Raw genomic sequence first — 14,682 nt, 5'->3', positions numbered from 1 at the left:
CTGGCGTACTGAGATTCATGGGGTCGCAAAGAGTCGGACACGACTGAGTGACTGAACTGAACTGAGGATACTCACCAGCTTTTTGAGTCCCAGTCTGTATTGGAGTTTCCCTCCCTCTCTAGACCTCCTTGTAAGGGTGGGTGGGTGTGCAGCCTTGGCCAAAAAAAGGTCCATGGTGAATCCCAAATATCTATAACCCCAGGGCATAGTTCTAGGACTCACCTCTGGTTCATGAGCTGCAGGTATTCTGGGGGAGGTCTACCATGGCTCCAACAAGGCTATTAATATCAAAGGTGGCACTTTCATCCTGCTTGGTGAACTGTACGCACTAAGGGCAGTATCTTGTATACTGCCATCAAACACAGATGGAAGGAAAGCACCACGATCACCTTCACCACCTTCCCCAAAGAGGGGGATGCCATCTTGATGACATCCTTGGAGATGCCATCATGCCTTTCTGGTATAAAGCATCAGTGTGCTGTGCTCTTCTCTCAGCCTCAAGGATGTGGTGCTTGGATCAGATTGAGGAGTAGGGGAGCAGGACAGGGTCACAATATGGGAATAATAAGGCATTAACCTTTGTTCCACCAGCAAGTACATTCTTTCAGATGTCTCATTTTAAGACATCTTTTCCTTAACTCTCAGCTGTATTTTGGAGAAGGCAATGGCACCCCACTCCAGTACTCTTGCCTAGAAAATCCCATGGACAGGAGAGCCTGGTGGGCTGCCGTCTATGGGGTCCCACAGAGTCGGACACGACTGAGCGCCTTCACTTTCACTTTTCACTTTCATGCATTGGAGAAGGAAATGGCAAACCACTCCAGTGTTCTTGCCTGGAAAATCCCAGGGACAGGGAGCCTGGTAGGCTGCTGTCTATGGGGTTGCAAAGGGTCAGACACGACTAAAGCAACTTAGCATCAGCAGCAGCTGCTGTATTTTACCCTGGAAGATAGGGGACTTGCCTAGTCAACATTCCTACCACTGACAGCTGGAGTGGTGATTTTGCTCTGTAAAAAAATTCATCAACTGAGCAGCCTGAAAAAAATACCCAAGGAAGGGAACCGCTTCCCCAAAGTGTCTTTCTCGTAGGGAAACCTCAATGTCAAGTTTAAAGTATGCTTTTCTGACCAACACTTTACATTAACATGACCCACGTGAAACAGATACTTAAGCAGCTTTTATGCTGTTCCTGGACCCTTCGGCAACCAGCCCAGCATCCCGTACAGTAACATCCACACCCAAACACTGCCATTCAAGGGATTCAGACCCATGTAGGAGCCTCTGATCACTGAGTTCTCAATAAAGATTAATATTTATTTCTTCTTCAGGATTATTTTCAGAAACTAAACCCGTCCTTAAGCCTCTTCAGATATAGAAGACCTGTCTTTCCTACTTCTCTAAAGGATGTAAAACACTCAGTGAGGGAGGTGTGTGGTCTGCTATACATTTTCTTTAAGGCTAAGCCAAGAGGCAGCAGACAAAGCCCATCTCCTCAAACGTCATCAAGGAGCAAATGGTCTTTTGCAAAGGGTGGGGGTGGGGGGCACATGGTATCTATTTCTCAACAAGAAATCCAGAGGATTGGTCACCTTTGAGCCAAAGCCAAAGGAAGCAGTAAGTAAGAGCAAAACTATATTCTTCCCTTAGATATAATCCCTGAGTTACCCAAACCCATGCCCTCAACACAGTACACAGAAAAGACATCTTACTATTAGAGAAACATTTATTGGGGAGGATCAACATTCTCCACAAGGAAGGAATTATTTTTAGATGGGAAGTTTTCCTCCTTGGAAATCTGGAGAAGTGTTTTCTGTCTAAACAGTAGAGACAGATCTCTGGATACATTGCCTTCAGCAGTGGTGGGCACAGCTGGACAGGCCTGGCCAGCTTGACACCTGTGGGTGGGGCTTGGGTGGGGCACAGGCTCCCTGTGCGGCACTGGTGGGGGATGTTTCTGATACAATTGCTGGTCCTTAAATGCCACAGCTTTCTGAGGCTGTCTTTTCTTGTTTCTGATCTGTCTTGTACTTGGAGGATAGCTCTGACCAGCCAAGATAGCTTCTTGGTGGCAGGACTTGGTATTTGTCACTTTAGAGGGAGCCTTGGAGTTGAAAGGATGTCCCCGGACAGGCTCTGTGTGGACCTGTACTCCAGCCTTTTTTTGAGATTGCCCGAAGTGCACCAGGGGAGGGTCCTCTTGAGAGCTGGTGGCATCTAATTCATGCCGATACCCCAGTTTCTCCTCTAGGAACTTCCTGATGTCTGTCACGATTTTCTGAGCTTCTGTTGATCCATTACCAGCAGCTCTACTTTCAACTAAGCCTCTGCTCTGCGCACTGGATATGGGGCTGCCCTTTTCCTGGGGATCTTCTCGCCTTTTGCGTTTTCCCCCAGGATACAGCCACTGCAAAAAGTGCTTCATTCTTTTTCTGATACGGCCTTCAGGAATAGACTGTCCTTTCTTTGAAAGGGTCTGGGAAGATTTGCTCACAAGCATCTCCTCTCGTACCGTCTCCTGAGGAGGGAAACTCTTCCTCCTAAGCTGGGATGTCCCCAGCCCTGCATCCCCTCCACCTAGCTCTTCTGCTCTGCACCCTGGGGAGCTCACTCTCTTCACAGCTGGTGGGAAATTCTTATCCTGGCACCTCTGGAAGCCATGCTTAGGGACCCAGGGTTCCTCCTGCTGCTCCATCCTGATTCCTCTGTCCTCCACATGGACATGCAGCACCTGGGACTCTCCTGTGTCCCCACCTGAGATGCCCTGGCCAGGAATCGGTGAGGCCTTGTAAGTCAAGTTATCTGAAGCAAGGGACATGTCTATGGGTTGGCCTTCAGCCTCGCTATGCTTCCTCTTCTCCAATCTAAACTTTAACTCATCAAGCAGTTGTTCTTTAAGGGATACGCGTTTAGGATCTTGGGGAACTGGTAGTTTGGGTGGAGGGCTTTCAGTGGTCACAGTAGTTTCTGCTTTATTCTCATTCACATTTGTTATTTGGGAGCTCCCTGATTTGTTGGTTGTCAACATGTCATTTGTTTTTAATTGAAGACACTCAAGCTCCTCAGCCTTGAATATCTCCCTAGACACTTTGGGCATAGAAACAGGTTCTGACTTCACCTTTTTGCCCTGTTGCATTTTTCCTTTATCACTGGAACTCATACTCTTATACTTTGGCTCAAATCTGGCTCCAGCTTGCTTTGCAAGTGGCTTTCGGGGATATCCATCAGCTAGTGGCACCTGTCTATGACTTCCTCTCCCTGTGATGCAGAGTGAGACAGGCAGACGAATCTGTCTGGGATCCTTAATTTTCTGAACATCCTCTGCAAGTTCATGGTTGACAGCAGAGTGTGATTGTCTCAGGACCCTCTGTCCTTCTTTCCCCACGAGTGAGGTGGCAGGTGGACAGTGACCCAGGACAGGGGCTGAATTGGTTGTTCCCACTTTGTTTCCATGGAAAGATTTAGAGCTTCTAAAAGACTTGGAGTTCCCAAATTTGGAGTCTGGCTCAGAAATCGCATTGGTTGAGGAGGCAAAGCTCGCATGGGACAAGGACTGGGATGAGGCATCCTTCAGTTTAAAAATTTGTATGGATTCAAGGACCTTGGAAGGAAGGCCCCACAACATCCTCATACGAAACCTTTTAATATGTGCTTCCAGCATCTGCTGTGCACTGGGATCCACAAAAGTCAGGTCCTGGAAGGTATTCAAGGAATAGCACTCACCCACTGATGATGGCAAACTTCTCTCTTTCATTTCGGTGTGGGATTTTGCAGAAAGCATCAATGTTTGCTTGATGGCATGCCATGAACTATGCACAGTCCCAGGGAGTCGACCCTCATTTATTTCCTCAAACTTCTTACTCAAATGTACTTTTAGGACATTTTCAAGTTGTAGACTCTCTGCTGACCCCCTTAAATTTTTCTCTGAGAGACTCACGATCTGACTGTTTATGTTTTTCTCAGAGTCATACCCCAGATCCTTATCTGAAGAGCTGTTTGGGTCTTTCAACAGGTGATCTTCCTGACCATTCTCTTGGCTATGTTCCTGATCTTTCCCCACATCTTTCTCTAGCTGGAGCATTTCCGAGCTTCTCTCACGGAAGCTTCCAGGTTGAATCAATTCAACACTTACATGTTTGCTACTCTGACCCTTAAACACAGAGATCAGTGAGACTCCATCACTGCTCTCTGACTTAGATGCCTCTAGAAAACCATCTGGAGGCAACATGAGTGACACAGACTCTTTGATTCTCCGGGGCAGGCCCCACCGGTGTTGAATGAGCCTCTTTCGAAGGTGATGCTCGAGTTTCTTCCGAAGTTCATCGCTGAGAGCAAACTCCCCAGGAAGGATGGAGACTGAAACGTGGGCCTGAGGGTGCTGGTGGTGAGAAGTGTTAGGCGCTAATGGACAAAAGGCTTCCTGAGATCTTTGGATCACAGAGGGTAAGCCCCACAAACTTTCCTGTTGTTTCTGCAACACGTTCCATTCCAGCTGTTGAATTTCAGATGAGGAGAGAGATTCTGATTCATTCTGAGGTCTATGGAAATACACTCCACAGATCCTAACCTGGGGTAGAGGACCAGGTGGTGTGACCAGGAGTGGGGATTTTGGGTCAGCTTGGGACTGGACCTGAGTGAGAGGTAGGGGCTGAGATTGAGGCAGGGTTTGAGGCAAGGGTTCAGGCTGAATCTCAGGCAAGGACAGAGGTTGGGGATGGGGAAGTCCTGGGGATTCTTGGCCTGTAGAGGCATTTGAGTTTCTATTGAAAATAAAGTTTGAGGAACTGTCACTGGAGACATGAACAGCAGAGGGCAAGGACTCACTGTGTAGAGATGGGAGACCCCAGAAGAGCTGGGTAGGTTTTTGCTGTAATTGGTCCTCCACGGTCTTAGGATATGGGGGTTGTTGATGCACAGGTTTATCAGCAACTGACTCTAACATGATCCCTGAGGGATTTAGTTGAGAGTCTGGCCTCAATTGTTCTGGAAAAGAATCTTTTTTCTTTTTCTTTTCCTTTTCTTTCCACATCAGGAAATCGCTCCTCTTTTGTACTTGTCTCTCCAGGAGTGCCAGGACATCAGGGCTGAGACATGAGAGATTACCAGGCTCTATGAGGTTGGCTGCAGGGTCTCCCCCAAAAGAGGCCTCTGAAGAGTGAAGGGCGAGAAACTCTTGATTGAAATCACATTGTGCCAATGTGGAAGGGATTAAGTCTTTGGCATGAGCTTGCCACCAGGAGAAGTCTGAAATTGACAGGCTTGAATGATCAATACCTGTAAGTGTTGGAACATAAGGGGACAACACGCCAGGGCTTTCTGTAGGCAAATTCTCAGGAACAGGAGTCAGTAAGATGGCAACTGATTTAGCCTGAGTGACAGTTAAAGTGCAGTCTGGCTGTGGTAAAACAGACAGGCTTGGTGGTGCGAAAGAATCAGCGGGCTTCATTGCTTGGGACAAATCTGATAAGTGGTTGATATCATGGGAAAGGGTGGGGTCAAGGGAAAAGATAGTATTCAGAGACAAAGTGGCCTCTGGTGGGAGAACAGGACATGCTGTCTGCATGTCATGTGGTAGGAGAGGGGGAAAGGCAAGGGGTTGGGGTGAGGAATAATCTACTGAGAATTCGGAATCCAAGGAAGTAAAAGGCTCTAATGCCAGAGTGTGACCCAATGGTGAGGGTGACAAAAAGTCAGCTAAGGGGGTCATGGAGCTAGGTGAAAGAATGGAGGGGGGCAATGGGGAAGGCTCAGGCAGAGATGCTGGTAGTAGATCTCTTGGAGAGACTGCTGAGAAGTCAGGGGACAGAGTCAATGATGAATCGGCCACAGGAGCTGTGGAAGCCAAAGGGGACATAGAGGAAGCAGAATCTTCCAGGGTCTCTGGGAACAGCAGCCAATTGACTTCAGCAGTTGCATTATTACACACCTCACAGAAGGGATCTGGACACAAGAGCTGACGAAAGCGGATGGTATCATCGTGCCGGCCCAGGGGGCTGCAGGAGACAGGAAGTACAAAGATGCAACCAGGACCAGAATAAGGAAAGGGGGACCTGCTGGCCTGGCAGGGGTGGGCTGGAGGCTGCTGACCCTTTACATTGCTCCACATCCATGACTTCACAACATGCTCAATAACCTTCACCTTAAGGCCTTCATCACATACTCATTCCTATGCTACCCCCTCCGGTGACTCCAGTAGGTTGCACGGAATCCCAGGAATTGCAGAGAACATGCTAAGGAGGGATCAGGAAAGAAGGGGAAAGACTAGTCACCTTTTCAGAATAGAAATCAGCTTCGTTTTTTCCTCTGTTTCTATCTGGTGAAATCTGCAACCTGAGAAACCAGGAGAGTGGGTTACACGTAAGGAAGGCAGGAGCATAGGTATAATACGAGTCTCCTTATGGGAAACCCTTGGGATATTAGACTCTGAAAGACCCAGGAATTAGTAGATGAGATCAAATGGTCAATTAGTTTATATGTATGTTGCTTCACTTGTAGTACTTTCACATGCCTTGTTTCTCATGTGATGCTCAAAACCACCATGTGAAACGCAGAGATCAGTGTGGCCTCAGAGAGCAATGTGATTATCCAGGAAGTCAGAGGACTGATACAAAGTCAGGACACAGAAGTTCTGACTCTTGACATCTCACATGGCCACCTGTGGGGAAACACCCACTGCCCAGGTCCATCATGGCTTCAAGCCCAGCCATGAGAAAAACAGGGAATCCGAGAAGTGTCTCAGGCTTGGACTGCCTCTCCATGAGCCTCGCCCCAGATACCTCTGGTTTCTGAGAGAAACGGTGTCTAGCCACTGACATCGTCAGAGGTCACGGACCTGGGATCTCATGGAAAAGGCAGGAAGGGTCAGCCTTGGAGAGAGCCGGTGAAACAGGCAGAACCTTACCTTTCAGTGTGCCCCCTTTCGTTCTCCTCCTGGTTCTGCCCTGACGCTGAGAACAAAAAGAAAAGAATGAAGTGCTGGGGCTCATTCTCTCAGTCCTCTAGAAACGCAGATATTCATTATCCAGGAATAATATGACCCTAATCTTTCTGTTCCTTCCTTTTGTCAATTTTAAAGGTTTAAAATGTTTTCAACTTTTTTTTCCTTAAAAAGCCCAAAAGAGACTTTTGTCTCTGAAGTCCACCCTTGATAGTCTCAGTCAGAAGTCACCTGCCCAAGGAGGGCATAGCATCTGAGGCTAACAGTCAACATCTGTGTCCCTCAGATAGGACCTTGGATCCTGACAACTCAGGCTTCAGCCTCTGCTCTGGAGGCTCTCAGAGGCTCAGCCCTGCTTTCCTGACCAGCTCAGCACAAAGGAAGGCTTGGTCAAGTGATGCCTGACTTGAGAATGTAACTCATGATCAAGCATTGGGGAACTCTGTTCTCCTGCAGAGATCCAAAACTATCTAAATAACCCAACCCAACCCAGGGCCACAGAATTACTGTTTGAGATTTTTCTCCTGGAATCCTCCAAACACTCAGCTGGTCTGTGGGCTTCAAATGAAAGCCTTAGTACTCCCTGAACCACTGGCCCTGCCTCGTTTTATCCTCTCCTTGAAATTCCTATCTTAGGTGTCTCTCTGACCCAACCAAACTCATCTTAAAATGTGGAATAGAATTGGAAACAGCAATAAAGAATCTCTGTTGGGGGTGCACCCAGGGTTACTTACTTACCTTTTGGATGCCTTTGATTTTACAGAAGGTTGGTAAACATGGAAACCCCACCAGGTACCACAGGAACAGAAGGAACAACCCCAGCCCACACAGGAGAATGAGGTCAGAGTTAATATCCAAGGAGGTGGAGCCAAAGCTCAGACATGGGTCAGTAGGGCTATTCAAAAATGAGAGAACATTCCATTTTCTGAATTCCATTGTCTCAGTCACAAGGCTGACTGAGATTGGTGAGCACTGAGAGTGCAGTCACTTGAGTATAGTCCAAGGCCTCCATCACTGAGAACTCAAGAGTCACAAAGGGTTTCTGAGGGTGGGGGAGGGGACAACATGAAGAGAATGCATCCACAGCCCCTCCCCCATCCACCAGCCTAGCAGACAGCCTCACCCCTCCTGGGCCTTCCAGGTCGCTGTGCCCTACCCTGCCATCATATTTTCCAACTCCATCCTTTCATGGCTTCATATATTCATTCACATTAATGAAATTTTCTGCCTATCCCATCCATTACCCAGATATTACCAAGGATCCTTTCACTGTTTGAGAAACTTGACTTGGGTCTCACCCTTCCACTGCCTTAAAATACTGTCTGGAATTTTTGCTTGTACACCTTTACACTCAGGATCATCATCATCATCATAATAAATGTCACTCGGTTGTGTCCAACTTTTTGTGACAGTCCATGGAATTCTCTAGGCCACAGTATTGGAGTGGGTAGCCTCTCCCTTCTCCAACAAATCTTCCCAACCCAGGGATCAAATCCAGGTCTTCCACATTGCAGGTGGATTCTTTACGATCTGAGCTACCAGGGAAGCCTCAGGATCATATATGTCCTTAAATCCATCTTTCCTACAGAATGTGTTTGCTAGAGGAACCCAGATATAGAACTTAAAAGTTCTTTTATCTAGTTTTGTGAATGGTGAATGGGAAAATTTGCTTTTTGTTTCAGTCAGCCTTTACCATCTTGAGTCAGTGGGGTGTGACTCAAATAATTTAAATGAATAATTCACCATTCAATATTCACAAAATTAGTCCCTATAAGATAAATGTAAATAAACTTTCACATGACCTTGAGGATAAGTCTGTAGCAGTTATTTTTCTGAAGTTAGTAAAGCTTAAGCTGCATAAAGATTTTTAGGACATGCTAGACCCACACACACATACACACATACCCTTTGACAAACCAACCTGGTGTTTTCAAATCTAAGAATAAAGTGTTTCTTCACTTCAGTCATCTTTTATTTTAACTCTACTTTTTCTTTATTCTACTAAAATACAGACAGTCCCGCACTCTACATCAGTTTCCTAACATATACAAACCCATGTCCTAGTCAGTTTGGGCAAATGTAACAAAATACATTTGACTTTGTGCTTAAACAATACATATTTATTTCTCATAGTTCTGAAAGCTGGAGAGTTCACAACGAAGGCAACAGCAGATTCTGTGTCTGGTGAGACCCACTTCCTGGTTCATATATAGCTGTCATCTTCCTGCATCTTGACATGAGAGAAACAGAGAGTAAGAGAGCTCTGTGAGGTCTCTTTTATAAGAAAAGCACTAATTCCATTCATGAAGCCTCCACTTTTATGATCAAATCACCTCCCAAAGGCCGCATCTACTAATGCCATCATACTGGGTATAGGATTTCAACATATGAATTTGGTGGGACACAAACATTCTGTCAGAATGGTGATACAGGTTACACTCTTAAGTCCCGTAGTGACAGGATGGGACCTACGAGTATCAAAACGTAGGGCAAAATCAAGTCTTGACAGCCTTACCTGATTGTCTTTGTGGGCCCTATAAATATAATCTTTCCCAAAGAGTGCCTTTCCCCCCCAACACACACATACACATACACACAATGGTTGAGAAGCTCTGCTCTATTTAAGCATCCCTATATATGTTGAAAATCAGCAACTAACCATGCTTTTTTTCAGGCTTTTCTTGTCAGGTTTAAATAATACCAGTATTTCCTTCCCCTCTTTCTACATCTTCCTTTCTAATTTCTTTATCTTCATAACAGCTGTCCTCTGAACTGTCTCCTAATTTCTCACGTCTTTCCTAAACTGTGATGCCCTTTACTTAACACCCATGGCCTAACACAGTTACTTGATCTCCTGTGAAGGGGTGAGACAGCCTTCAAACCTGCAGAGTCTTCTTTCGATTATGCAGGAAAAGGTAATCTGCCCTGAGTAGAAAATCTGCAAAGAGGGGCTACTTCCTCCTCGCCTTGATATGCAGCCTCAGTCTAGTTTTCATTTAATAAATATTTACTGCTGGAAACTAGGAGACACAAGTACCTACAAGTCCCGGTCTCAGTCCTTAAGGACATCATGGTACACTTTTAGGGAAAAGCCCTACGACAGGTCAAGATTTACATAACTGCACAGGTGAGGTCCCCATGGCACTTGTGAATTGCCAAGTGATCTCTGGAATAGATCAGAGAAGGAACAGACGCTATGGGTGGTAACTGCCCAGACATATTATGCTCCTTAGGAAAGTATCCTTGCATGCCTACCCTCTCCAATTTTCTGATACAAATTAATGATTCTTTGAGAAGATGGTTAAAGAAGAACTTTTCTATTCTAAAAGAGCACCTGTTGCCTAGGTATTCTTACATACATTTGTATGCCTTATGTTATACGTACAAGAAATTTCAATAAAAAGACTTTTCCCAAAATGTTAATGATTCCTTTTCAGAATCTGATAGGAACTCCTTCAAAATTTAAAGAAACAAAGGATTAAATGTACAATGATTTTACGTTTGTTTTTAACTTTTTGTACCAACCACAAATAAACTCCATTGATACTTAGTAGGAGAGGTTTATAGCACTTATCCTTCTTAGACTAATATCAATTATAAATTTGTCCAAGTTATAAAACATTTTGCACTCAGTTATCTCAGTGGATTTTCACAAACATCCTGTGATGTAAATAGAACAGGTACTATTGTGCCATTTTATCAATGAAAAACTTGAAGCTTAGAGGGGGAAGTGACTTCCCTAGATCATTCAGCAAGTAAGTAGTAGAGCCCTGACTACCAAATTCCTCACCTTCCCAATACTTCTATTTTTAAAAAGAGAAATAAGTGACTTTTTAAAATAAAAAATATTCCCTCATCCTAAAATTAAAGCTGGTTATGTGACTGAGAATATTCACTTTGTCCATGAAATGTTGCCAAATTTGGAAAGTAAAGAAAACTATATTTGGCACCCTATCCCCTCTTATGTACCTTTTCCTTTTCATTCTTAGCACCAGTATCTTGATAGGTTTTCTTTACTGTCCTCTTAAAACCTGCTTTCAAGAATTCTATTTCATATGACTCAGGTAAGGAATTAAAGTTTAGAATGTCCTCCCTTCCAGGAACACATTTCATACATTTTGGCCATATCTAACACCAAACCCTTGTAATAAAGCTCTCACTAGAGCATTTCAGGTAGCCATCCCGAGGCGGCAGTGCTGACTTTCAGTAGAGTTTAGAGATCTTCTCCTGTCTACCCAATGACATCTTCCCAGTTGACCTGCATCACCACACAGAAGCCTGCTCCCAGATTTCAGGCTGCACATAGTTATGTTATCTCCAAGGGGTGTATTTTCCAAAAACTCTACTAGAATGATGTGCTGCTATTGGAGGAGACTCGGTAGTGATAAGTCATTCGTTCAGGATTGTCACATGTCCTCAGTACTCTCACTCACATCCTGGTCACTGTCCCAGGGAAGGAGGGAGTTATCTTCAGGTTACCAAACACCCTGAAGAAAAACAGATTCTAGGGAAGGATCCTTTGAAACTGCACTTAAATCAGTAGCTTTAAGATGTTCTTCATTCATATACACACCATACTGTCATTGAACTCTTGTCATATTTCTAGTAGAAATATCAAGAAAATGAGTCATTGCCTCTGCCCTCAGACTGGTCACAGTTCAGTAAGTAAGGCCTGAAAACAACTATAATAAAGTGATATGATAAAGGAAGTAGAATAAGAACACAATGAGGTATTTCTCTGGTGGTTGGGTGGCTAAGACTCTGAGCTCACCATGCAGGGGCTCGGGTTCTATCCCAGGTCAGGGAAACTAGATCCCACATGCTGCAACTAAGAGTTCGCATGCTACAATTAAAGATCCTGTGTGTCACAACTAAGACCCAGCACAGCCAAATAAATAAACAAATGGGTTTTCTTAAAAGCATTATAAAAATACAGATAAGAGAGCAATTAATTCTTCCACCAAGAGGGAAATGAGAAAAGGCAAGGAAAATTTCAGAGTTGGTGCCAACTGAGATGGGCCTTGTGAGGTCGCCACCCCCTCCTCTCCCTCCTTCCCCTGGCCTTCTTTCTGTTCTTTACCCCCTTTCTCCTCATCCTCCTTTTCTTCTTCCTTTAGACTTTTATTTTTTAGAGTAACTTAAGGTTCATAGCAAATTTGAGCAGAAAACAGAGTTCCCATATGTGATCTGACCCTTCTCATACCCCTCCAACCACACGCACAGCCCCTCCCACTATCAACTTCCAGCACCACAGTGGGACATTTGTTCCAACCAAACCTACACTGACACATCATTATCACCCAGAGCCCATAGCTTGCATGAGTTTAGACAAGTGTCTAATGGCATGTATCCACCACTGCAGTATCATACAGAGTAGTTTCACTGCCCTAGAAATCCTCCATGCTCTGCCTATTCACCCCATCCTACACACCCTGGCAACCACCCCCCTTTTTACTGTCTCCAGAGTTTTGCCTTTTCCAGAATGTCATATAGTTGAAATCATATAGTATGCATGTAGCCTTTTCAGATTGGCTTCTTTCACTTAAAATATGCACTTAAGCTACCTGCATGTATTTTTGTGGCTTAATAGCTCATTTCTTTTTGTGCTTAATAATAGTCAATTCCCTGGGTGTACCACAGTTGATTTATCCATTCAATTGGATATCTTGTTTCTTCTCAATTTTGACACTTATGAATATAGCTCCTCTAAACTTTTTAAAGACCACATTATTGAGACATAGTTCATATACCATATAATTCACCCATTAAAAGTGTACAATTCAGTGACTTTTCATATATTCAAAATGTTGTGCATCCATCATTACAATAAATTTGAGAACACTTTTATCATTCAGTTTAGTTGCTAGGTTGTGTCCGACTCTTTGCGACCCCATGAATCACAGCACGCCAGGCCTCCTTGTCGATCACCAACTCCTGTTCACTCAAACTCATGTCCATCAAGTCAGTGATGGCATCCAGCCATCTGATCCTCTGTCGTCCCCTTCTCCTCCTGTCCCCAATCCCTTCCAGCATCAGAGTCTTTTCCAATGGGTCAACTCTTCGCGTGAGGTGGCCAAAGTATTGGAGTTTCAGCTTTAGCATTAGTCCTTCCAAAGATAACCGAGGACTGATATCCTTCAGAATGGACTGGTTGGATCTCCTTGCAGTCCAAGGGACTCTCAAGAGTCTTCTCCAATGCCACAGTTCAAAAGCATCAATTCTTCGGTGCTCAGCTTTCTTCACAGTCCAACTCTCACATCCATACATAAGCACAGGAAAAACCATAGCCTTGACTAGATGGACCTTTGTTGGCAAAGTAATGTCTCTGCTTTTGAATATGCTATCTAGGTTGATCATAACTTTTCTTCCAAGGAGTAAGCATCTTTTAATTTCATGGCTGCAGTCACCATCTGCAGTGATTTTGGAGCCTCCCAAAATAAAGTCTGACACTGTTTCCACTGATTCCCCATCTATTTCCCATGAAGTGATGGAACCATCTACCATGATCTTCGTTTCTGAATGTTGAGCTTTAAGCCAACTTTTTCACTTTACTCTTTCACTTTCATCAAGAGGCTTTTTAGTTCTTCTTCACTTTCTGCCATAAGGGTGGTGTCATCTGCATATCTGAGGTTATTGATATTTCTCCCGACAATCTTGATTCCAGCTTGTGCTTCTTCCAGTCCAGCGTTTCTCATGATGTACTCTGCATAGAAGTTAAATAAGCAGGGTGACAATATACAGCCTGATGTATTCCTTTTCCTATTTGGAACTAGTCTGTTGTTCCATGTCCCGTTCTAACTCTTGCTTAATGACCTGCATACAGGTTTCTCAAGAGGCAGGTCAGGTGGTCTGGTATTCCCATCTCTTTCAGAATTTTCCACAGTTTATTGAGGTCCACACAGTCAAAGGCTTTGGCATAGTCAATAAAGCAGAAATAGATGTTTTTCTGGAATTCTCCAGCTCTTTCGATGATCCAGCGGATGTTGGCAATTCGATCTCTGGTTCCTCTGCCTTTTCGAAAACCAGATTGAACATCTGGAAGTTCATGGTTCACGTATTGCTGAAGCCTGGCTTGGAGAATTTTGAGCATGACTTTACTAGCGTGTGAGATGAGTGCAATTGCGTGGTAGTTTGAGCATTCTTTCGCATTGCCTTTCTTCCAGATTGGAATGAAAGCTGACCTTTTCCAGTGCTGTGGCCACTGCTGAGGTTTCCAAATTTGCTGGCATATTGAGTGCAGCGCTTTCACAGCACCATCTTCCAGGATTTGAAATAGCTCAACTGGAATTCCATCACCTCCACTAGCTTTGTTCATAGTGAAGCTTTCTAAGGCCCACTTGACTTCACATTCCAGGATGTCTGGCTCTAGGTGAGTGATCACACCATCGTGATTATCTGTGTTGTGAAGATCTTTTTTGTACAGTTCTTCTGTGTATTCTTGCCACGTCTTCTTAATACCTTCTGTTTCTGTTAGGTCCATACCATTTCTGTTGTTTATCGAGCCCATCTTTGCATGAAATGTTCCCTTGGTATCTCTAATTTTCTTGAAGAGATCTCTAGTCTTTCCCATTCTGTTGTTTTCCTCTATTTCTTTGCATTGATCACTGAGGAAGGCTTTCTTATCTCTTCTTGCAATCCTTTGGAACTCTGCATTCCATGATGAGATGTTTTAAATACCAATATTGCATAGGAACCTGGAATGTTAGGTCCATGAATCAAGGCAAATTGGAAGTGGTCAAACAGGAGAT

At 44.4% G+C, this 14,682-nt stretch overlaps 1 protein-coding gene across 1 annotated transcript; it reads right to left on the bottom strand.

Moving 5' to 3' along the window:
* Positions 1,724-7,870, bottom strand: LOC106501875 (putative spermatogenesis-associated protein 31D4). The gene is made up of 2 exons (XM_018052770.1): positions 7,673-7,870; positions 1,724-6,136 (listed from the first exon to the last, which is right to left on the bottom strand). Exons 1-2 carry the CDS (start codon positions 7,868-7,870, stop codon positions 1,724-1,726), a joined length of 4,611 nt encoding a protein of 1,536 aa, XP_017908259.1.

Source organism: Capra hircus, chromosome 8 (assembly GCF_001704415.2).
Source record: "Capra hircus breed San Clemente chromosome 8, ASM170441v1, whole genome shotgun sequence".
Lineage (NCBI taxonomy): Eukaryota > Metazoa > Chordata > Mammalia > Artiodactyla > Bovidae > Capra > Capra hircus.
Note: the sequence above shows the minus strand (reverse complement) of the source record. Positions and strands in the feature narration are given on the sequence as shown.